Source organism: Ursus maritimus, unplaced genomic scaffold, assembly GCF_017311325.1.
Source record: "Ursus maritimus isolate PB19 unplaced genomic scaffold, ASM1731132v1 scaffold_30, whole genome shotgun sequence".
Classification (NCBI taxonomy): Eukaryota; Metazoa; Chordata; class Mammalia; order Carnivora; family Ursidae; genus Ursus; species Ursus maritimus.
The window spans coordinates 10,695,683-10,720,007 of NW_024425564.1; the positions used below are offsets into that span (position 1 = coordinate 10,695,683).

Consider the following 24,325-nt stretch of genomic DNA (forward strand, 5'->3'; position numbering starts at 1 on the left):
GGAAGTGTTAGTCCTCCAACTTTGTTCTTTTTCAAGATTGTTTTGGATATTCAGGGCCTCTTGTATTTCCATGTGAATTTGAGAATCAATTCCATTCCAGTCAGCTGTTTCATTTCTGCAAAAAAGGCTGTTGGAATTTTGATAAGAATCACATTGAATCTAAAGATCGTTTTGAGGAGTATGGAGATCTTAAAAATAATAAATCTTCTAATCCATGCATATGGGAAGTTTTTTATTTAGTTCTTCTCTAACTTCTTTCAGCAACGTTTTGTAGTTTTCAGGGTACAAATCATTTACCTCTTTAGTTAATGTATTCCCAGGTATTTTATTCTTCTGGATGTTATTGTAAATGGAATTATTTTCTTAATTTCCTTTGTTTGATTGTTCTTTACTGGTTTATACAAACACAACTAATTTTTTGTTGTTGACTTTATACCTTGCAACTTTGCTAAATTTACATATTAATTTTATTAGCTTTCTTGTGTATTCTTTGGTTTTTAATATATAGGGTCATGTCATTTCCAAATAGAGAAAGTTTTACTTCTTTTTTCCCAATTAAATGCCTTTTATTTCTTTTCTTTGCCTAATTTCTTTGATTAGAACTTATAGTACAATTTTTAATAGCAGTGGTGAAAGTAAGCATCCTTGTCTTTTTCCTGATCTTGGGAGGAAAGCTGTCATTCTTTCGCCACTGAGCATGATGTTACCTATGGGTTTTTCATAATTACCCTCTATCATGTTGAGGAGGTTTCCTTTTATTCCTAGTTTCCCATGTGTTTTTATCATGAAGGTATGTTGAATTTGATAAAATATTTTTTCTGCATCAGTTGAAAAGATTATGTGTTTTTTCCCTTTATTCTATTAGTGTGGTGAAATATATTTATTGATTGCTTTATGTTGAACCACCCTTTTGCATTCCTAATAAATCCCACCTGGTGTATAATCATTGTAATATGTTGTTGAATATTGTTTGCTGGTATTTTGTTGAGGATTTTTGCATCTGTGTTCATAAAGAATACTGGTCTATAATTTTCTTTTATTGTAACATCTTTTTTTAAAATTTATTTTTGAAGAACAGTTGACATGTTATATTAGTTTCAGGTGACCAACATAGTGGTTTGACAATTCTGTACATTACACAGTGCTCACCAAGATAAGCATAGTTACCATCTGTCACCATACAACATTATTACAATATTATTGACTATACAACGTATGATGTACTTCTCATCTCTATGACTTTTTTTTTTTTTTTTTTTTTTTTTTTTTTTTACAGCAGAAGTTTGTGCTTCTTTATCCCCTTTACCTACCTTTGGTATCAGGGTAATACTGACCTCAGAATGAATTAGGAAGTGTTTCTTTCTATGATTTGGGAGAGTTTGAAAATGATGATGTTTTCTATTTTCTTCTTGAGTTGGTTTAAGCAACTTGTTCGTTCCTGGGAGTTTGTCCATTCCACTAAGTTATTTAATTTGTTATTGTACAGTTGTTCATAGTCTTATCTTATAATTCTTTTTATTTCTGTAAGGTCAGTAGTAATGTCCCTGCTCTGTTTATGATTTTAGTTTTCTGTGTCTTTTTTTATTCTTTGTCTAGCTAAAGGTTGTCAGTTTTGTTGATCTTTTCAAAGAACCAACTTTTGGTTTCACTGATTCTCTCTACTGATCTTTCTTCTTTTTTAATATAGATGTTAGAGCTATAAATTTTCCTCTGAGCATGGCCTTTACTACATTTCATGGGTTTTATATGTTGTGTTTTTGTTTTCATTTTATCACTAAGTATTTTCTTATTTTTCTTGTAATTTCTTTGATTTATTGGTTAATAGCGTGTTGTTATAGTTAATATTTAATGATCTCTAAATAAATCTGTAGGTTCAATGCAATGCCCATCAAAACCCTGGCAGAATTTTTTGTACATATAGACAACCTAACTGTAAGATTTATAAGGAAAAGCAAAGGAACTAGAATAGCCAAAACAACTTTGAAAAAGAATAAATTTGGAGGGTCCACACTACCCAATTTTAAGACTTGCTAAAAAGCTACAGTTATCAAGATAGCATGATATCAATGAACGGATAAACACTAGATCAATGGAACAGAGTAGAAAATTCAGAAATAGGTCCACACAAATACGAATCATTGATTTCTGACAAAGGTACAAAAACAATTCAATAGAAAAAAGATAGTTTTTCAATAAATATTATTAGAGCAATTAGACATTCATATGCAAAAAAATGAATCTCAATTTAGACCTCACATTGTATACCAAAAAATAAGCCAAAATGGATCAAAGATCTAAATGTAAATGTAAAACTATAAAACTTTTGGAGGAAAATGTAGGAGAAAATCTTCATGATGTCCAGTTAGGGAAAGCCTTCTTACATATAACACCAAGAGCACAATCCATAGCGAAAAGTTTAATATATTGGACTTTATAAAAAGTAAATTTTTTTTTCTGTGAAAGACACTGTTAATAAAAAGACAAACTAAAGACTGTGAGAAAATATTTGCAAATCAAATATCTGACTAACAACTTGTATCCAGAAAATATAATGATCTCTTAAAAATCAGTGTCAGGAAACAAAGAACTCAATGATAACTGGGCAAAACATTTGGACAGGTACTTCACCAACGAAATATAGATGCAAATAAACACAAGAAATGATGTGTTCATATCAGTAGCCATTAGGAAATGTAGATTATAACCACAGTGAAATAACAAAGTTGTGAAAAATTGACAATCTCCTGTTATGGTACGGAGGCAGAGCAATAGGACCTCTCACAAATTGTTGTTGGGAATTCAAAATGGTATGGAAAACAGTTTGGCTGTTTCTTTATTTTTTTTTTTTAAGATTTTATTTATTTATTTGACAGAGAGACAGCCAGTGAGAGAGGGAACACAGGCAGGGGGAGTGGGAGAGGAAGAAGCAGGCTCCTAGCAGAGGAGCCTGATGTGGGGCTCGATCCCAGAACGCTGGGATCACGCCCTGAGCCAAAGGCAGATGCTTAACGACTGCGCCACCCAGGTGCCCCTGGCTATTTCTTTAAATATGTGTTTATCGTATGGGTGTTTTCCCTAGAGAAATTAAACTTTTATTCACACCAGAACTGTACACAGATATTACTAGCAGCTCTGTTCATAATGACCAAATCAACTCAAACATTATTCAACAGGTGAGTGGATAAACAGACCATGATACATCTATGCCATAGAATACAATAAAAAGTAAATACTGATACATACAATAACATGGATGAATCCCAAAAGCGTCATGCTAAGTGAAGGAAGTCAGTTTCAAAGGTTACATATTGTGTGATTCTATTATTACGGCATTCTGGAAAAGACAAAACTATAGAGGTGGAGAACAGATCAGTGTTTGCCAGGGGTCGGGCTGGGGAAATGGGGCAGCATGAGAGAGCGTTTGAGGGGTGATGGAACTGCTCTGTATACGGATGGGGTGGTGGTTGCATAGCTCTGTACATGTGTTAAAATTCATAGAAGCATTCACAAAAAGTACGAATATGGAATGTAAATGGATTATTTATTTATTTGAGTCTCAGCTGGTCAGCAAATTTTCTTTTTTTTAAATAATTTTTTAAATTAAAAAAACAAAAAAAGCAAATAGTTATTCTTAACACCTTCAGCCAAGGTAGTTAAAGCTAGCATATTTGTCGAAGTCATCCTTGCGATGCAGTCAGGTTGCACAATTCATAGAACTCATAACCCCTTAGGAAAACAATATGGATGCCCTATCCATTTTGTCATATTTGAATATAGTTTTATTATTTGAAATGTTAAGATCTTACAGGTATTTTAATTTTGCTTTTATAAGATTTGGTAATTATATATAGAATTTATTTTATCCTTAGTACATGCAGTGACTCAGCCTCTAACTGTCGTATTGTCTTTATGAGCAAGTACCAGTACCATCTGCTTCATGATGATCCTCTTTTTTCATCCTTACCGGGAGTACTCTGTGAACAAAGGGCAGGACTGCCTTTGTGCAGACAGGGAATGCACATGTCATTGTACTCAAGAGGAAATTATTGTAATAATTTACTTATCTGCATTTGTTGGGTGTTACCGATTTATTGTAAATTTATTGGATAATAAACCAATCCTCAAGATGAGTTTTCGTAATAATATCCTGAAGGACTGGCCATGATTTCCCATCTGTTAGAGGCAGCACAGTAGAAGAAATCATGTCTATGGAATTTAGGTTCTTCTCCTATCACTTTTTAGAAGCAATTAATTGACTTCTCTAGGACTTCATTGGTCTCATCATTAAAACATGAGTGTTTTCACTTTAAAGGTCTGTGTTCTCTGACATACCTGCACGTGTTTAATTAACATATCAGATTGCTGATGTGTTTCCACTCTTTTAAACTTCTTGTTGACATTATTTAGCTGCTTCATATCTTCCTAAACCTTCTGGAAAGACTGACCGGAGATTAAAAAATAATTTCTTGAGATGAATGTTGTTTCTTATGCATTCATTTATCATTTATTGAGAAGCAGAGATGAAATGATTGTCTTCAGAGTTATGATCTACTGGAAGAGAAAAACCAATGTCATGCAGAATGCTAAGCGTTATGGTACCTGTGTGTTCTGGAGGCAATGGGATACAGATGGGGGTTAGAGAAGGACGACTGGGTGAGACTATAAAGCTCAGTTTTGAAATATGAATAGACACTGACCAGCAGAGATGGAGAGATGCTGAGGTGAGGACAGCGCAGGTTAGGGGACTCAGGATAGGGGCCTGCAGCCTGTGTGCACGGGAGAAGCCAGGAAGCCAGACGGTGGACAGCATGGTGTGTGTGCCACAGCACGTGGCCTGGCTTCTATCTTGAAAGGATGAGGAGCCCAATAAAGGAGTCCAGTGAAGAACAAGGACATGATCAGAGGTGCACTGGGGAGGTTAGATTGTGTGTCTGTGCGGTGGGAAGGGAAATGGGAATGTTGATTCTGGAGACCAGTTTGAGAACCATCACAGTAATCTAGGAGGGAATGATGAGTGACAGTGGGGATGGAGAAGAAAATTCAGATTAGAGAGGTATCAAGGAGGTTGAAGTCCCAAGAACTTGGAGAAGAACTAGATGTGGTAGGTGCTTGATTACAGGACACTGGGCTACTTAATATGCCGCTTTTTAAAGTCATTGCAGGCCACTCTTCTTGTGTACGTAATGGGCAGCTGTTGCTCTCGGTACTTACTCGCAGTACCCCTCAGGGGGCGGCATCTCGGTATTGGTTTTATTATAATCTTAGAGGGAGACGAAGAAGCATCAGGAAGTGATACAATTTTGTGAACACCACATGTTATGGTTTAGGAAGAGTAATCTGAAAGTATCATGGTTTGGAGATGAGATTGGAGGCAGGGAGACCAGTTAGCTAACCGTCTTGAGACAATAGGTTGTAAGAAGACAAGACAGAGTGGTGGCCCTGCTTCAAATTACGTTCTGCCTCCGCGGGAGGACATTAACGTGAGTAGGAAGGGAAAAAGCTATTCACATCTGTGGGTGGAGTGACATCTTGACTCAGGTCTGTAGAATGGATTCTCGGGTCATCAATAATGTAAGTCACCCTTGTGCTGTAGAAATACAGATGTACGTATGTTTTGTACTTGTCTGACTAAAATTATCTATCTAGTCTAAGTAACCAGGTTGTAGCTCAAGAAAGTGAAATTCCCTTTACCAGAAATGTCTGTCTGCATAACCCACGTCTGATGAAAGACAGCGACAAATCCTTTTTCTCTGGATCTCCCCTTTCCTGCCCCAACACCACCACCCCCTTCCCATGTGACATTGGAATGGTGATTTCCAGAAAGACTGTGGTTTGGAATTAACTTTGGGAGATGCTCAGCTCTGATCAGTAGCAGTGCAGTTAGAGACCAGGGGTGGCTGTTACTGAGGATGTGTGTACTCTTTTATCACAGGTAGACTTTTAATGGTTTTGAGGGGACTTTTATTTGAAAAAAATTTTTTTTGCTTATAAACAGCAGAAACTTACTTCTCAGGAGGATGGAAAGCCCAAGATCAAGGTTCAGATTCAATGTCTAGTGAGAGCCAGCTTCCTGGGTTTTCAGACTTTGCTCCCAAACTGGGGAGAAGCCCCTCCTTGTGGCCTCCCGGGAAGGCTGAGCTTGGCCCTGGCTGTATGGTAGAGAGCTGGGGGGGGGGGGAGGGGCACTGCTGTCCAGTGGGGTGACCTTGGGGAAGTCACCTGACCTTTCAAAACCTTAGTTCCCTTCTCTTGAAAGTGAGATAATCAATAATAGCTATCTCATTAGAGTACCGTGAAGATAAAATCAACTAGTTCATGTTAAGCACTTAGTATCATTCCTGCGTAATAATATTTCATCCTGTATATATTTAATTAACCTTAAAAACAAGAGTATGCTATTCCCACCTATTTAAAATAGTTGTGGGTTTTTTTTGTACATCTAACTTTAATTCCAACCACTGTGTGATTATGCTTAAAAACAAAGTATAAACAAAGTAGACTTAAAAACAACTTCTTTGGCTAATAATTCTTCCCTAATTAGGGACGTTAGGCCGAGTATGGTCTTTGTTTTTCCATGGGGTAAGTGGGGGGGATTGGGAAGTGGGAATGTAGAGAAAAAAGGAAAAATTCTAGCATTGTTCTAATCAGACTGTGCATCTGAGAATAAATTGCTTTCTTACCTGGGCATGTTCTTATTTCTCAGGTATATTAAGGAAACAAACATCAAAAATGACCCAGATGAACTTAATAACCTTATCAGGAAAAACTCTGATGTGGTAACATGGACCCCACGACCTGGAGCCACTCTTGATCTGAGTAGGATGCTGAAGGACCCAACAGACAGGTTTGGCTTGAATATTTATAGAGACTAAAGATGGTTTATGAATTTTTTCAATTTTATGAGAAAACAAAGGGCACACCCATGGCCTCCTGGCAGCTCCTTGTTTGTAGGAAGGCGAAGTTTTGCAGGCGGCACCCTGAGCTTGCTGTGCAGTAAGAACCGCACGTCACTTTTCAGACTGGAGGTCTTACTATTTAAACTACTACATAAGTATCTTTCAAGTCTAAGGGGAAAAAACTGGGTTTTCCCCCAAAGTTTCTCATGTTATATAACCAATTCTCAAATGTTTGCCTCATCTCATAAACTTATTTGAGGACGAAGGGCGAGGGAAATTTTTTTCTATCCAGGATGTTGATAGGCTCAAAAATAAGTTGCCTTAAGAAAGCAAAAAGCATTAAGATGAGAGTTGGTTCTCATATCAGCATAAACATTCCCAACTGCCTGTTCCACGGAACGCTCATCTGAACACGTAACAGTGCACGGGGAGTGCAATTCAAGAAAAGTTAGCATCACTGTCACAGAACTATATTTTTATAAATACTTGTTTTGAGCCAAATGAAACAGTAAGTTCCTCACCCTTATTTAGAAACCGACTGGGCGTGGTAGAGAGCGGTGCACGCAGTTACCAAAGTTGCACCTGCTCCCGGCCTCCCCCGTGCACAGTGTGAACGGTATAGTCAGCGGTTCTGACCTTTTGCTGACTTCCTCTGTCAAACCAGTTGCTGAATCCAGTCCATTCTCCTTCGTTAAACCCCCCATAAATCCATCACTTGCCTCCAGCCTTTTCCGCCATGGCCTTCATTTGGCTTCTCACAATGTTTAGCCTAGATTCCTATAGTGGCCCCAGACTGGTCTGAGCCTCTCCCTTGATCTGTCCTCTATGCCATCTGCTTTCAATCCACTGGTCAAAATCCACGGTGAATTTCAGTGGGTCGTAAGATCAATGACATTGATCACAACCTGCATTTTTAAAAAATGAAGCCGAACAGAATAGAACATACCTGAGTACGTTGCATATAACCAAGGTAAATTATTATTTCAGAAACTTTTGTTTCACAGGTACCTTTGGTGGAGCCCCAGCGTCCTGATATAAAATGTTAATTCTTACAGGAATCATAGGCAAAAAGTTTGAAAGCCCCCACTCTGTATCGCTGCTAGAATAACCTTGTTAAAGTGCAAAAGTGTTCCTGTTCCTTCCTGCTTAAAATTCTTTAGGATCTCCCCAGTGCCTCTAGGATAAAAGCAGTTTTTATTCTGCAGGTCAAGGGTAAGAGAGGTTTTTAATGATCCCGGTATTAGCGGGGCATTCAAGAGCCTCTGTCATTGGGCATTTGCTGAGCTCCCTGTCTTAGTCCAGTCCTCCAGATGTGTCCTAGAGCAGTAATTCTCACACCTTAACGGGTGTCGGAATAACCCGAGGAACTGGGGTTAAATCCAGATCCCTGAGCTCCGCACCCAGGGACTCCGATGCTGTAGATCCGAGGTAGAGCCCAGGAATCTGCATTTGTATCACCAAAGCATTCCGAGTAACAGGAGAGCGAGGCTGTTGGATTCTCAGTCGTGAGACAGAGCGTAAGGGACTTAGGGGACTAAGTGCTTAACTCTGCCTTGTGAGGGACGGAGGGCTGGGAGAACAGGAAATGTGGTCAAGAAAAGCTCGGTCTGAAATCTTCGGCATTTGAGCTAGGTTTCAGAGGGGGGGAGGTTACCAGCGGAGTAATTGAGAAGGATGATGAGAAAGACCGAGCGAGGAGGCAGGGAGAGACTCCAGATTCCAGTCAGAGGGAATGGCACGCGCTGGCCACGGAAGGCGTAACTGGTATCGTGAGTTTGGTGAACGCAGGTGCTCTGAATAAGTGACTAGATGTATGTCATTCATTCAGAAATGATTTGTGGAGCTCCTTTGGTGTACCTGTACGGGCGTCATACTAAGTGCAGGGATAGAGCTGTGGAAAAGCCCCTCCCTCATGAAGCAGGGAATGCCGAGTGCCATGCGGGGGCCGGGGTCAGAAAGGCCCCGTGAGACCGTCCGGGGAACTTGTCTGAGTAAACGGCACTTGAGAAAGCTACAAAGCAAAGCAGGAACATCACTGCACTGTGTCCTAGAAAAACCGTGTCAGCTTGCAGGGGAGCATGTGCTGGGAGGACGGCTCAGCTGGGCGGCTGTGGCTTCATCCGGGAAGAGATGAGTGAGCCTTTAAACTGAGACGGGACACAGAGTTGCAGAAGTGGATTCGAGATCGATTTAGAAGTTAGACGCTTCAGGATTTTAAAAGTAATTTGTTATGGGGCGCCTCGGTGGCTCAGTCATGAAGCGTCTGCCTTCGGCTCAGGGCGTGATCCCAGCGTTCTGGGATCGAGCCCCACATCGGGCTCCTCCACTATGAGCCTGCTTCTTCCTCTCCCATTCCCCCTGCTTGTGTTCCCTCTCTCGCTGGCTGTCTCCATCTCTGTCAAATGAATAAATAAAATCTTTAAAAAAAAAAAAAGTAATTTGTGACAGAAACCAGCGCATCTGTAGCTTTGGGAGAACAATGGGCTGAAGGTGTTGTTTCGAGAAGTGGGACCTAGAGATCTACCACTATTTGCCAGATATTTACTAGACAGGTGCCTGTTTCCCTCCTTATCCTCCTCTTACCCAGATCACATCCTATTGCCTTTCTGGGATGCAGGGTTCCGTGTTTCATGCACTGATCCCTGTTCACACTGGATGGGCAGAGCTCTGGGACAGCCATAGAACTCTGTGGTCCATATTGCCGACTGGGTTTCAAAGTAAAATTGCCCATCTGTCTGTATCAGCTGTGGTTTGAATTGTACAGTAAGAGGACCATGTATTAGAAGAGACACAAAATTCTGGGTGTCCCTCAAAGCCAGGCTAAAATCATTCATACGCTCAACAGATATTTGCTGAGCCCTGTCTACGAGCCAGTCATGGTTGTTCCTTCCATCAAACTTACATTCCGGTGGAGGGAAGGAGGGCAGGACAGCAGTGAGCAGACATCCGAGAAATAAATATGACCACATGATATTCGCCATGTCCATAATTTAGCTACTTGAGTCGAATGTTCCAAATCAGTGGTTTTCCCATTTTTTTCCCCCAGACATGGGCTTCTTAGCTTTAACTGTATTCTGGCTTGGAAACCCATCACATGAAATAATTAACAAGAGCTCAGGTGCAGGCAGAGGGTGAGGCCCGCCCCTCACACGTCCCCTGAGGTGCTTCTCTGGGACTCCTGCCAATCATCGAGGCAGTCTCATCTGGTTGACTGTTGATATTTAAGTGCTAACTTTTGCCTTGCTTATTTGTTGCTTGCTTCTTTCATGGTCCTCTCACCTCTGTGTCTTCCCCCCTCCACCCGCCATGGAATCCCTCCTTAGTATCCCCACGCTCTGACCACGTGCCTCCTCAGAGCCACCTGGCATGTCGGTTACACCCTGTGTTCGGTTGTCTGTGATTTCCTTTAACCGGCCCCTTTGCACGTGGATAGGCAAAGGCATCCACAGCAGGGTCACATGTCCTCAGCAACCTCGGGTAATATGCCTCCTGAGCATGAAACAGACGTTTAGGGCCACTGCTCATGTGTGTGCAGGAGGGAGCTTTCCAGAAGTGCGAGCTCTTGGCTTTTCTCTTCCATGAACCTCTACTACCCTTCTAGCTCCTACAGGAAAAAAATCTCTTTATTGGACATGTATGTGGCCACACAACTTCCATAGCTCGAGTTTTCCTGCCAGGACTAAAGAGCGAATCCAGTGACTTTAAAAAAAATTTTTTTAGGGGCGCCTGGGTGGCACAGCGGTTAAGCGTCTGCCTTCGGCTCAGGCCGTGATCCCGGCATTCTGGGATAGAGCCCCACATCAGGCTCCTCCGCTATGAGCCTGCTTCTTCCTCTCCCACTCCCCCTGCTTGTGTTCCCTCTCTTGCTGGCTGTTTCTATGTCAAATAAATAAATAAAATCTTAAAAAAAATTTTTTTAATGTAATGTGTAATTTTTAAAATATTTTTAGACTTACAGAAAAGTTGCAAAAAATAGAGAGGTTCCCCCTATTCCCTTCCCCAAACTTTCCCTAATGTTAACATCTTGCATAACTATGATATAGTCATCAGTCACCAAGGAATTAACATTGTCACAATAGTACTAACTGTCACTTTTGTGTCTTCAAGCAAGGGCATCATAGAGCCTCCAGAGGGGACGAAAATTTACAAGGATTCCTGGGACTTCGGACCGTATTTGGAAATCTTGAATGCTGCTGTAGGAGATGCAATATTTCTTCACTCATCCTGGATAAAAGAATACTTCACTTGGGCGGGATTTAAGGATTATAACCTGGTGGTCAGGGTACGTCATCAGTATTATTTATTTGTCTTTGCTTTCTTGTATTATGGCAATATACGAAATTCCCCTTAGTGTTCCAGTTTGTTTCTCAATAAGCATTCATCGAGCACTCCCAGCTGCCTCACGGAGCTGATGTGACCATGCGATATACAGCCCCTTGTTGAAAATGTAGAGACTGTTCCCTCAAGTCCAGCTCAGTGTCTCTCTGGGGACCATCTTTCCCCTCACATCACTGTGTGTGTTTCTGTGGGTGTTTTGTTCGGCGTGGCAGAGAGAGCTCTTTAAACTGTGGGGCTGGAAGGTGCCACCCATCGGATGAGCCAGTGACCGGGAGCAGGGCCACCTAGAAGCAGGTACCTCTTATCGGCAGCTGTTGGCAGAACCAAATTGCACAGACTAGCTCCAGCACGTACACACGGAGCTCACAAGCCAAGCGGTTCGAGTTCCAACCTGGTCACTGAAGCTGAAGGGGTATCCAAAAGCCAAAGTGAGTACTCAGAGGTAGGGGGTGCGAGAGGAAGACGATGCCCGAAATGGGCCAGCCGTCTGCAGAGTCCATGCGTAAGCAGCCCCTCACACGTGTACTTGACGTGGCTCATGTTTGGTGCGTGGGATGCAGAGCTTGGGGACAGCACCAGGGAACAGACCACATTCACTTAGAGACAAGGATCGGAGATCCTCAGAGTGAGGACTGTTCCCAAGTTTACTTTTCAACCCCTGAACAGTAATACCAGGGATTGTTGAATTCTTTTTTTTTTTTTTTTAAAGATTTTATTTATTTATGTGACAGAGAGACAGCCAGCGAGAGAGGGAACACAGCAGGGGGAGTGGGAGAGGAAGAAGCAGGCTCATAGCAGAGGAGCCCGATGTGGGACTCGATCCCGGTACACCGGGATCACGCCCTGAGCCGAAGGCAGACGCTTTAACGACTGCGCTACCCAGGCGCCCCGGATTGTTGAATTCTTAAAAGCAGGGATTCCTAAGAACCTGCCCCGGGGGGTCAATGCCAGTCTCGGACAACAAGCTTGCTGGTCAGTAGTGAGAAGAGTTTGAGTGTGCTTACGAATATGGTTACAGAGTTGTCAGCTTTCTTTTCTCGGGATGAATGGTCATTATTCCAAGATTAGGTCTTCTCTGTTTTTGAGGTGTTAAAGCATTCTTCCCTTAACGAAATAAAAGTGGATGAAAGAATTTTTTTTAAGTCCTCGCTTGGCCAAATAAAACACAGTTGACCCTGGAAACACAGGTTTGAACTGCACTTGTAAGCAGATTTTTTAACAGTTCAGTACTTAAATGTATTTTCTCTTAGGATTTTCTTAACATTTTTTTTCTAGTTTATACTTTCTTATAAGAATATATAATACATATAACGTACACGCATGCGTTAATCAGCGTTTTATGTTTTTGATAAGGCTTTTGGTCAACATGCTATTTGTAGTTCTTTTGTGGGGAAGTCAAGTCACACGTGGATTTTCAGGTGCACAGGGAGGGGGGCCGGAAGGGGGGACCTGTGCCCCCAACCCCCTGTGTTGTTCAGAGGCACTGCATCGGTGTTTATATTAGCTCCCGAATATTTTTTAGGAAATTGTTGTTGAAATCCAGAGACCTGGAAAACATTGGTCTAAATGATACTTTCAGTTGGACAATTAGTACGAACAGGAGAAAATATTTGGAATTTTCCACGAAACTGTGTATGTTCAGCTGCAATATAATGATGAGAAACATTGCACATTCTATTTCTTCCGCCATCTGCAAACTTACCGTGGTATTTGCTGTTTCATTACTAACAGCACTCAAGAGAATGATAATCTTCTCCATAAATCTGATTGAAGTCAGTGATGTGTTGCAGCTTGCTTGTGTAGAAGGGGAGGATTTGAAAGTAATCAGTTCAGGAGAGAGAGGGACTGTCGGAGGGAATTGTCCTAACTGCAATTCACTGCTATCGTTTAAGGGTGTTTGGGTCTTACACAACCTAGAATTTTGAAAGACCTTGACCACCAGATTGATATGCTTCTTCCCTTTACCATGTTGTCATTTGCACAGATGATTGAAACAGATGAGGACTTCAGCCCTTTTCCTGGAGGATATGACTATTTGGTTGACTTTCTAGATTTATCCTTTCCAAAAGAAAGACCGAGCCGGGAACACGCATATGAGGAAGTAAGCAGCAACCCTGATGGCAGGGCTCCTTCCTTTCTGGCTTCCTTTCCAAATACACTTTTTATTTTAGAGTGATTTTAGATTTACTGAAAAGCTGCAAGGATAGTACTGAAGATTGTTAACACTTTACCGTAGTACCGTCATCACAAGTAATGAGGCCATATGGAAACAGAATTATTAACTCAAGTCCATACTTGCTTCTTTTTGAGTTAGTTGCAAAGATTGGCTTCTCTGCACGCTCGCTTCCAAACAGCTGACCTGCCTAAGCGCTTGTTAGACCTGCAAGCCTTCATCTCTGCCTCCTTTCCCTGACTTCCAATGGCGCCTCCTTCCCCAGGTGAACCCAGTGGGCATCCCTAGAAAGGAAATTAAGTCAACATACACCAACAGATAGCTGGCTGAGCTCCAGTTCTGAGCAAACCCCTCACCTGTGGCACCATGGTGGAAGGGACAAGCTTCCAGTGTAGGACTGGTGCCCCATCCCTGCTGGTTACAGGCTTTGAGTGAGTTATCCTGTCCGAGCCTTGGTTTTTTCCTTCCACGGGGCATATTCCCACTCTGCCAGTTTTTTGCGATAGTCAAATGACTAACAACGTATGGGAACGTGCATTGTAATTTTCAGTTCTATACGAATGTAACGTAACAACCATTAGGTAAATTAGGAGGATATACAGTCCGCCCTTGTACTTATTACATGTGCCATATAAGTGAATGCCACCTAATTGTAGCGGTTTAAGCATACCTTTATGGAACAGATGTGTTCTTAAACTACATTTTGATGATTTGACTTGTATTTTGATGTTTAGCAAAGTACTTGCCATTGAAGAGAATCCTAGGCTAAAACTTCAGTAAAACTAATAACCTACTGCCTGCTTTCTGGGTTTTAAAAAACTGGGTTTTCACGTGTAGGAAAACCCTATGCAAAGCGCCCATTTTAAGCAAAACGCATCTATTACATGTATTGCTTTATTTAACAAACGCTTACATAGCTTGAAGCACTTCATAGAATTATACGTCATTTATTCAACAACAACCTTATGGACAAGATATCAGTACATTCCCCACTTGTGGATGAGGACATCGCCATGATGTCCAGGAACTTGCTCGAGGCTGTCCAGCTGGTAAGCAATGGTGCGGAGGACTGACCTCAGCGGTTTAGCTCCAGAGTCTATTAGCCACTGTGTGGCTTCTCAAATCTGAATTCACCAAATCTATACATTAAGGTATCTGTTAGCCTTAAAGGAGATCCATCTTTGGACTTTTTTGATTCACAAGTTCATGTAAAATATTTAACCGAAAGTCACTTTTTCACAGCTTTTCATAATGCGTCTGTTGGGTGAGGCAAACAGCAGCTTGTTGCAGACTTAAACGTACCGTGGGCCGAATCATCACGCCTGCCGCATACTTGGCCCTCTGCCATGTGGCTTTTGGTACTTTTATCTGCCAGGACTTTTTTTTTTTTTTAAGATTTTATTTATTTGAGAAAGAGTATGTGCAAAAGCACAAGCAGGGAGGGGGATGGGGAGAGGGAGAAGCAGACAACCCACTGAGCAGGGAGCCCCACATGGGGCTCGATCCCAGGACCCCGAGATCGTGACCTGAGCCGAAGGCAGATGCTTCACTGACTGAGCCCCCCAGGTGCCCCTATCTGCCAGGATTTTAGTGAGATTTCTTGTGCTGAAGTTTGCTTATGCCTACCCTTAGAAGAGCTCCTGGGCTTGCCACCCGGAGCCCTCTCCTGCTACCTTTTTTTAAATGTGAGTTTTTCAAACTCATAAGTGTGTTTCTATTTCAGTAGCTCTCCATCTCTCCTAGATGCATGGCTCCGGGAGTCGACCTCCTCCTCCTGCTCCAGTCTGGAAGGGCTCCCCTCAGTCTGCTGCAAATCTGTCACCCTGCGCCATTCCTTATCTGCTTCCAGACCCCACGCAGGTCTAAGCCGCCTTTGCTTTGGACTCTCTGCTTATAACTGCCGAAGAAAGGGTGCGTGGGAGCTAAACTCTAAGTACTTTCTGCCTCACGTAGCTGGACAGTTTGGCTGCACACGATGCCGGCTGGCAGATCACTCTCCCTGGACGCCTGAAGGCATTGCTTTGGCTTCTCAAATGCAGTGTTGCTTACCGCAGGCTGATCGTTCTTCACTTGTGACTTTCCAGAAGTAAGGGATTCATTTCTATTTACCAATAGAAAGACTTTTCAAGCTGATTTAGGGCTCTCTCTATATGTATAGCACCTGTCACCCAGCGGGTTTTCCTTAAAGGCAGGGATCACATGCTTCCGCACGCACAGCTGGCTCGAGGCGATCGTGCACACGGCAGGGCTGAGTGGGGACGTGGAAAGGAAGCGCTGGGCTGGAAGGGGCCACCTCAGGAGCTCCAGCTCATCTGAATTTTCTGTAGAACTTGGAAGTCTGGATTTTTATGTGAAACACCCAGATTGACAACTTAGCAGAAAGCTAGTTCAGTGTTTTTAAAAAGGGACTATGAAACAAGGGCTAGGCTGTCTTTGGTCAGGAGGTCACCAGTTTGAGGTATGCTGGTGAGGCACCGGCTGTGAGGCTGGGGGTCTCCTAAGTACCGAAGTGTGGAGCTCCTTGCTTCGAGACATCACAAGGATCCCACTTGCCCTTGTTCTCCCCCAAAATCGATTCCATTTACTCAGAGCACTGTCTGAATGTACTTGGTGAGAGCAGCACAGAGGCGTAGGAAGGGGTCAGCTGTTGGATGGACGTTGTGCCGTGCGTCCTCACGGTTGTCCTTGGGAAGCCACCTGTACTCCCTGCACGTCGGGACGCCCCTCCTCACGCGCTCTGGGATCCTGCAGACTCTGTCTCTGGTTGCCGCTCCTCCGCCTGCTTTCCAGTTTCAAGTTAGGTGAAATCTGCTGCCTGACAATGACTCGCTTTGCTCCCTGTTCTCTGGCAATTTATACCCATGTAAGTGTGTTGTGAACATTTTAGTTAGGTCTGGAAGTGCACAGAAGACACATTTATGCATGTGATCTGTTTGTTTGTTTTTAAGATTTATTTATTTGGGAGAGTGAGAAAGAGTGTGGTGTGGGGTAGGGGGGAGGGACAGAGGAGAGGAAGAGAGAATCTCAGGCAGACTCTGTGCTAAACCCAGAGCCCGACACGGGGCTCAATCTCACAACCCTGAGATCATGACCTGAGCTGAAATCAAGTGTCAGAGGCCTAACTGGCTGAGCCACCCACGTGCCTCCTGTCCATATTTTTGACCTGGAGTCTTTTCTCCATTCCTATGACACTACCCCTTGTTTTTTTCACTCCCTGACTAGCCTTCTGCATTTTTTGGGGGGTCTCTCTTTCTCCAGGCATCACTAAAAGCTTGTTTCCCTCTAGGGCTCTGTGTTCAACTCACGCTTCCCCTCAAGTCTCTTCCTGGGTGACCTCGTCTGCTAATGACTCCAAACTCCATACATCCCACCCTACAATATGGTCACGCTTGCGATTCTTCACCGCCAGTGGCCCGCTCGATATATCATCACCCAGATTCCCAAATCCTTGGTACCTACTTTTCAACCTGTTCTAAATTCAGTGTATCCTCTTCCTTCTCTAGAACTGCTCTTTCTCCTTTTCTGGATTGTTGGCAATATTGCCCCCTGACCGTGAGCCACACTAGACACAGAGGAATAACTTTACCCTTCCCTTCCCTCATCCTCAGAGCTAGTCACCTAGACTTTCCCATTTTCTACCCTAAATATTTCTCAGGCCTGTCCCCAGTCTCCCATGTGCTCTTGTCTGGGACGGACGATCAGAAAGGCTATCTCTCCTCCACGGCAAGGAACTCGAGCTGGATCCCACAGCTTACGAGGGGCAGCCTCATCCTGACCAAACTGTGCCGTCAAGGTTCCAGATCCACTGCAGAAGCACAGTCTGAGCTGTGTTTCAGTGCACGGTGCATATAGTTTTACAGGAAAGGTGCAGGCCAGAGAAATAAATCCACGGTGCCCATCTTCGAATTCTTCTGTCACTTAAGAGCCTGCCCCTTATGACGGTTGGCCTCGGCCGGGAGCTCTTTCCCGGGGAGAAAAGCTGATGCCCGACACTCAAAAAGCTCCTGGTAAACTTTAACATGGGTACTAATGAAATGTCAAAGCACATGTCTGATCTTAGCGCCCTGTCCCTGCACCCTGCTTCATGCTCCTTTTTATAAATGATATCATTTTTTCTCACAACAGCCCTGTAAGAGAGGCTTAGCAGGGGAAGGTCCCCTGATTAGTAGGCGCTGGGCTGACACTCAAAACCACCTCTGCTCGTCTTCTAATCCTGTGCTCCTTTGACTACTCAACAGCTTCCATGTCAGGAATTGGGATTCTTGAAAGGTAAGGGCCTGACCGCCTCACTAAGGGGCTCTTGCTCTGTGGCAGGCCTGAAACACAGATGGCTGAAAACTTGCAGGCTCTGCTTTGCCGCTGAATGCACACATTCACGGAGAGCTTGCCATGTGCCAGGCCTCCTTGCAAGTCTCGACTCCGTTAATCTGCATGACGGCCTCTGAGGAATGTTCCATTATCCTCATTTTATAGATGAGAAAACCAGGGTCCAGAACGGTTGTCAATTTCCCACAGCTGGAGCCTGGATTTGAACCCAGCGATGGGACTCTGTCTGAGCCACTGTGCCTGCTCCCCTGCTCCTGAGCCCCTCCTGTTCTCCTTCCCTTGGTTTCTGGAGCCCTCATGGTCCTGTCTCTCCTCCTTGCCTGTGATATCTACTCCGTTTGGCTTTTCTCCATGACTGTCCAAGCCCCTGCCATCTAAGCAGCTTCTTCTCCCGGGGACGTGAGGGGTCGCTCCTGTGTGCGGGCTGGGTCACCCCAGTTGTTCCATATCTGTTTCAGATCCGGAGCCGGGTTGACGTCATCAGACACGTGGTGAAGAACGGTCTACTCTGGGATGACTTGTATATAGGATTCCAAACCCGTCTGCAGCGGGATCCTGACATATACCATCATCTGTAAGTCTGAAAATGCCTGTCCCACGCTAGGCCACTGCAGAGGAGGCCATGGGTATAAGTATAAGCAGAGTCAAGGCTTGACTGTACCCCCAGATTGTGATGGATATGTGAGATTCCACCATTAGAGCTTCATTCCTTTGTTAACCTGTGAAAAGCAAGTCTGATTCGGAAAGTAATATTTTAAAGAGTCATCATTTGTACATTCATAACAAATGTGTTTCAGTCCCTTCTGGAAGTAGTTTTTGGTATAGGAGACGAAGGGACATTATTGGAGGGAAGGTGTGTATTTGCCAAGACAAGAATGAGGGGCGGTGTTTATGTGACAAAGACATGGTCATTGAAGACAGTCCTTTCCCATGTCACGTTTTTGCCTGATCCTAACCGCGTGTGAATTTGGTGGACTGATTGGTTAAGGGGAATGACCCACTGAGTTTCTGCCTGCCTCTACTTCAAAACCATGTGAAGTCTCTCATCACAAAACTATGTACGTCTTTAAGATTATATTTGGAACATTTGAGCTGAAATGTCACAAAGGCCCATTTGCCATTTTTATTTTTGCAAAAGAATCACCAAGAGGGAGAATCATTTCTTATCTCTACCACTGACCCTCTGAAAAATGCAGGAATTTCATTGTCAATATGCAAAACCTACCATCTGGTTCTGCCTTGAGCTTGCAAAAACCCAGGCATCTCTTAAAGTTTCTTTTTTTTTTCTTATTTCCTTTTGAATGTTTCAAAATTATTTTTAGAAAATGTAAAGAATGTTCAAGCTTGTAAAACAAAAAGTAAATAATCTACCCCACCCTTCCCACAAAACCCTATGTGTTTCCTGCCTCTCCCTCCACCCACTCTCCAGTGCAAACTTGATAACTCTCGCTCAGCGGATAGCGTCCCAGGCCTGTTTATGAGTAGTATCAACATTCCTCTAGAGTTTGCCTCCATAAAATGTGTCATATAGTTGAAGGGAAAAGTTTGTTATTGCTTTTTTTTTTTTTTCCCTAGTATTCTCCTAGTACACATGCTCTGTAACTTGCATCTTTTTACTCATCACTGTATCTTTGGTATCCCTTGTGTTGAGACACTTAGATCAGCCTCAAATTTTTTTTAAGGTTTTATTTTTAAGTAATCTCTACACCCAGCCTGAGGCTTGAACTCACAACCCCAAGATCAAGAGTCGCAGTCTCCACCAACTGAGTCAGCCAGGCGCCCCAAACCTCAAACTTTGTAATGGTTGTAAAACATTTTAACTTTTGTTCATTTTCAACAGAACGTATACCCGACTTCTTGTTATGGAAAAAAGGAATGAAGCAACTTTTGGGGTGATTTGAGAGGTTATTTTTCCTAAGAAAATAGTTTCCTCTTAGAAGCTTCTAGAATGTTGATGCTAAAGACTATTTTGTTCTATTGTTTTGATAATGCAGGTTGTAAATGTAAGAGGATCCCCTAATGAATCTTGGGAAACAGTCACAGCCTGGTTTATCTTTGTCTCTCTTCAAATGGGATTTATGAGTTTATTGACTATTTTTTTGGTTATAAAAATAATATATCTCTACTGTAGGACGTTTGAGAAAAGGTATTTAAAAATTAAAAAGAAAAGTTAAATTAAAAAAGAATCCAGAAAGAGTCAAAACCACAAATAACCCCCCCCCCCCAGAGAGCCGTTTAGATCTTGGTGTCTGGTTAATCTTTTCCTTTCATTTGCAAGTGCCTACACATGCACTTTTTGTAAAAATACAATCATATCTTACATACTTTTATACCCACATGCTTACTCAACCATCTGTGATCTACCTGTAAGCTATTTCTAACTTTTCACTATTTGAAACAGTGATTCAGCAAAGGAACACGTCGGCGCGCCTCCCGCACTCTCATAGTGATTTTCTCAGGATGCGTTCCGAGGGGCGGAGTGGCTGGACCCGGTGCACGCGCGGTGCCTGGGTTTTTGGTGCGCTCTGCCTGGTCGGTCTAGGAATACACACAGAAGACTCACTCACTGGTACCCTTACAAGTCCAGGTTCGAGTGCTTTTGTGTACAGAATATAAATCCATATTTTCACGTAGGAGAAGTCCTTAAAGCAAGGCCCATCCTGGTAAAATAAAAATAAGGCACAGTTGTCCTGTTGGAAGGGACTGCATTCAACACACTGGAAATGCTAGTCTACACGAAGAGCTGAAACCTTATGGAAGCACTATCTCTTGGGGGGCTGAGTACCAGGTACCAAACAGATCCTGGCCAAACAATGGTCACGGAACTTTCCAAAACACATTTCTCTGCTTTATCTCTTTTACAGGTTTTGGAACCATTTTCAAATAAAACTACCTCTAACACCACCCAACTGGAGGTCCTTCCTGATGCACTGCGGGTAGAGCCGACCTGAGCTTCCCAGGTAAGGCATCCTGGAGGTCTGGGAGACATCTTGTCCTAAACCTCATCACACTGTTTCTGGCATTTAAATTAATCAGGCACCATACCCGCCAGAAAATCCGACTTTCAGGGGAGTGAGAAGAACTAACATTACAAGAAGAACATTCAAGTTTAAAAATAAGTAAATAAAATAAATAGTGAGTGTATCCAGTCCACGTCCACAGACTCCTCCGTCTGGTTGAGGTGAACACACAGCCAGTTAATAAACAAGACAGATTATCCCAGGTAGTCAGTGAGTGTTCAGAGCTAAATCCTGAACACATGCAAAACAGCAACAAGAACCAAAGGGAGCAAAACTAAAAACAGAATATGATGGAAAACCTCACCTCTTCACCTGCAATGGACTTCTCTCTTTTTCAGGCTGGTGGAGCCTGTCTGGCTCAAATTAGATTTGACATTTCTTCCTACCACTTGGGATGTAATTTTACTACCTGAATTAAAAGTTATGTTTCCTCACACTTACTTATTAGAAAGATCACATAATATTACTACAAAGATAGTGAATTCTTGGACTCATGCCTTTATTTGTGTGTTTGTTTATTTATTTCACAAACAGCTATCCCATCACATTGTTTTGTTATAATCTGTTTTCTCTTCTGGTCAGTAGACTCTGAATTTCTTAAAAGTAAATACTCTTGCCTGTGCTTAGCCCAGAGCCCACATGACTGTGTTCATGATAGGCGATAAGGAAGGAAGGAGCAGCGAATTTCTGTCTCCCACTGTCACTATGACTTGCTTCTTAAACTGGGCATCAGTGTCCTTACCAGTAAAATTAAGGATCAAAGTAGAACATCATTTTCAGTTGTGAAGTTCTTTGTTCCATACTCTAGTTCTTTGTTCTGTTCTCCAGTCTAGCACAAGGAATTAGGTTAGATCTTCCAAGTTACAGTTATAAGCTAGAAGGGATGCCAAGGAGTTCATGTATAACTGGATGATAAGGTAGACTATATTTGTGTCACCAACACTGAGGAGAGAGATTACATCTGACTTTTTGAAATGACCAGGAAGAGCATTATGGAAAAGGTAGTCTTTGGGTGGGGAGGGGAGGTGGTGTTTGGAGAGTGGCTGAGAGTTTGGGTAAAGTTCTTCATAAAGCTGAACTGGAGGAGAGGGATGGTAGAAAGAATATTCCAGACAGGAAGAGTGGGTGAAGTTAAAAGGAAGAAAAATGCAAGGTGGATTGGAGCCTTGGCAAGTCCTCCCGGCATGACAGAGAAATAAAGGAGGCAGAGAAGAGGCATGGGTGGCGCTGGGAGAGCAGAATCAGGGGGCTCAGTGGAGATGCCGAGCATGCTCAGTAGTTAGGAAAGCCAGGAAGCATGGAAGGTAAGGAGGTCATGGATGGAGAAGGCACAGGGTTCAAGGTCTTGGCGCTGGAGCAATTCCGAGAAATGGTCTGAGGTGCTCTGTGTAAGCGGGTGCGTGAATTGGAGCAGAGATGAAGGTGACAGTCAGGAGGTCAGCGTGTGCATTTTGAAGTTGCCGCGTTGGGGAAGCAATGAGGTGTGGTGGTCAACACCTCAGACTTGGAATCTGACTCCTCCAGTTAAAATCTTGGCTCTGTCACCCACCGTGTGACCTTGGGCAAATTAGCGAACCTCCCTGTGTGTCAGGTTTTCATCTGTAAAGTGGATCTAATAATAACACCTACCTCACAGGGCTGGGTCGCACGTTAGGCACTCCTTCTGAAAGAGTGAGTAGTACATGGTAAGTGAGGAATAAACACGGACTGTCTTGGCCTGATGAAATAAACAAGAGCGTCCCGTGACCTACAGTCAGTCACTCAGCGAATCTGCAGAAATTGGGAGAAGAGTCTTAGTCCAGCTCACATTCCAGTTTCAGATTCCCGCTGACCTCAAATCTCAAAGACTATGTAACTCAAACTGAAGAAAAAGATTAAAAATTTGCCCCAGGGGCACCTGGGTGGCCCAGTCGGTTAAGCTTCCAACTCTTGATTTCAGCTCAGGTCATGATCTCAGTGTCGTGAGATCGAGCCTTCTGTGGGGCTCTGTGCTCAGTGTGGAGCCTGCATAAGACCCTCTCTCTCTCTCCTTCTGCACATCCCCCCACTTGCGCGTGCGTGTGGCACTCTCTCTCTCTCTCAAATACATAAGTCTTTAAACAATTTGTCCCAGTTAATAAAAAATGAAAAAGTATTAAAGTGCGATTTATACTTAATATCTTTAATTCACAGAGATGCCAAGCAAACATAGAAAATTCAAGAATTTACTGATGCCCCATCTTGAACACAGGAAGCTTATACCAAAGAGACTTACACCTTATTGACATCAAAAATGGATAATTACATGTGGCACTTGTGAGGTGTTCACTTATCTTATGTTTGTGGGTCACTACATAGCCAGATAATTTATATTTTACTTATTCCATACCCAATTCTCTGGAAAAGAACCAATGACCATACAGGAACAGATCGTCTATGGGAAACAAAGCATAATGGAAGGAGATGTGAATCCAAGCATTGAAGAAATAGAACAAGAGGACAGAGAATTCTCTAGGGGAAAATGAGGAAACCAGATAGGGTGGGGGAGCAAACGTTGGGTTAGAAAAAGAGAAGAAAGAAGAGAAATAGATAAATGAATGACCATAAGAAGAAAACAGGAAGGAAGAAAAACTTAAAATAGAATTATAAAAGGAGAATTACGAATAGACATTTTGTTCCTTAATAGGTTGATTCCTCAAATAGGGTCCATTAAGAGAATCGGGTAAGAGGGCTCATGAGCTGTTTTCAGTTTTTCAGAAAGCTTTGTTGAAATACATTTGTCAAAACAAGGCTGCAGAGGCTGCCCTCAACAGTAAAATTTCATTGGGACTGAAATGATGTTGATTCAGGGACAAAATTAGTCATTTCATGGAGCTTATAAATTCTAACAAATGGAATGATCTTTGATTAATAAAAAATATAAATACTAACTAGTAATAAAATAAGTTTTGTAGACAAAAATCTTTCGAAATCAACAATAAAGATCCATACCTTGAAAAAATTGGGAAATCCTTTTCTGAACATGTAAAACACTGTTTCAGTGGTTAAGATAGGCAACTAACTTATCTGTTTCTGCTGCTGTCTCCAGTTTTTGATGATATTTGCAGGATTAAGGCACAGCTGTGCAAATTTATCCCTAGAAAATGTGATTGTCAACAAGGTTTCTATTTTACACGTTGATGTTTCTAGTACAACACACACACACCTCTCACTGACTGAACATCAAAATTGGTTTTCTGATGATATATACTACCTCTTTAATTCTGAAGATACTAGACTCCAGGGGTGGAATTAATCTCCTTAAATACCTAAATTCACAGTTCGTAACGGAAATGTTGATCTGTTTTTCTTTGAGATTAATACCAGTGATGTTCATTACTCTGGTTCACCTCACACGTTATACAGAAATGCTTGTAATTCAAGAATCCTGTTTTGTGATTTACGCTATATAATAAATTATTCCATTATTACTGAAAAATAAATGTAATATATATCAATAGAATGTATGTTAAAATGTATATGATGAACAAATAAAGATTATTTTAAAATGCGGATTTGTTTTCTTGACACCAAGCCTATCTTCATTTTCATGC

The 24,325-nt window shown here is 42.5% G+C and overlaps 1 protein-coding gene across 7 annotated transcripts in view; it reads left to right on the top strand.

The window, feature by feature from the left end:
- Positions 1–24,325, top strand: part of LOC103665030 (cytidine monophosphate-N-acetylneuraminic acid hydroxylase) — a 104,573-nt gene that overhangs the window by 63,853 nt on the left and 16,395 nt on the right. For 4 of the 7 annotated variants that reach the window (XM_040644907.1, XM_040644904.1, XM_040644906.1 and 1 more), the window contains exons 10-15: positions 6,704–6,844; positions 11,004–11,178; positions 13,219–13,335; positions 18,192–18,307; positions 20,598–20,693; positions 22,926–24,284. In XM_040644907.1, the coding sequence (XP_040500841.1) occupies positions 6,704–6,844; positions 11,004–11,178; positions 13,219–13,335; positions 18,192–18,307; positions 20,598–20,673 (625 nt within the window). In that variant the 3' untranslated portion in view covers positions 20,674–20,693; positions 22,926–24,284. Of the gene's footprint in view, positions 1–6,703; positions 6,845–11,003; positions 11,179–13,218; positions 13,336–16,693; positions 17,482–18,191; positions 18,308–20,597; positions 20,694–22,925; positions 24,285–24,325 lie in introns of those variants that run through there. The other 3 variants (XR_005838763.1, XM_040644905.1, XM_040644908.1) reach the window with 2 other exon arrangements.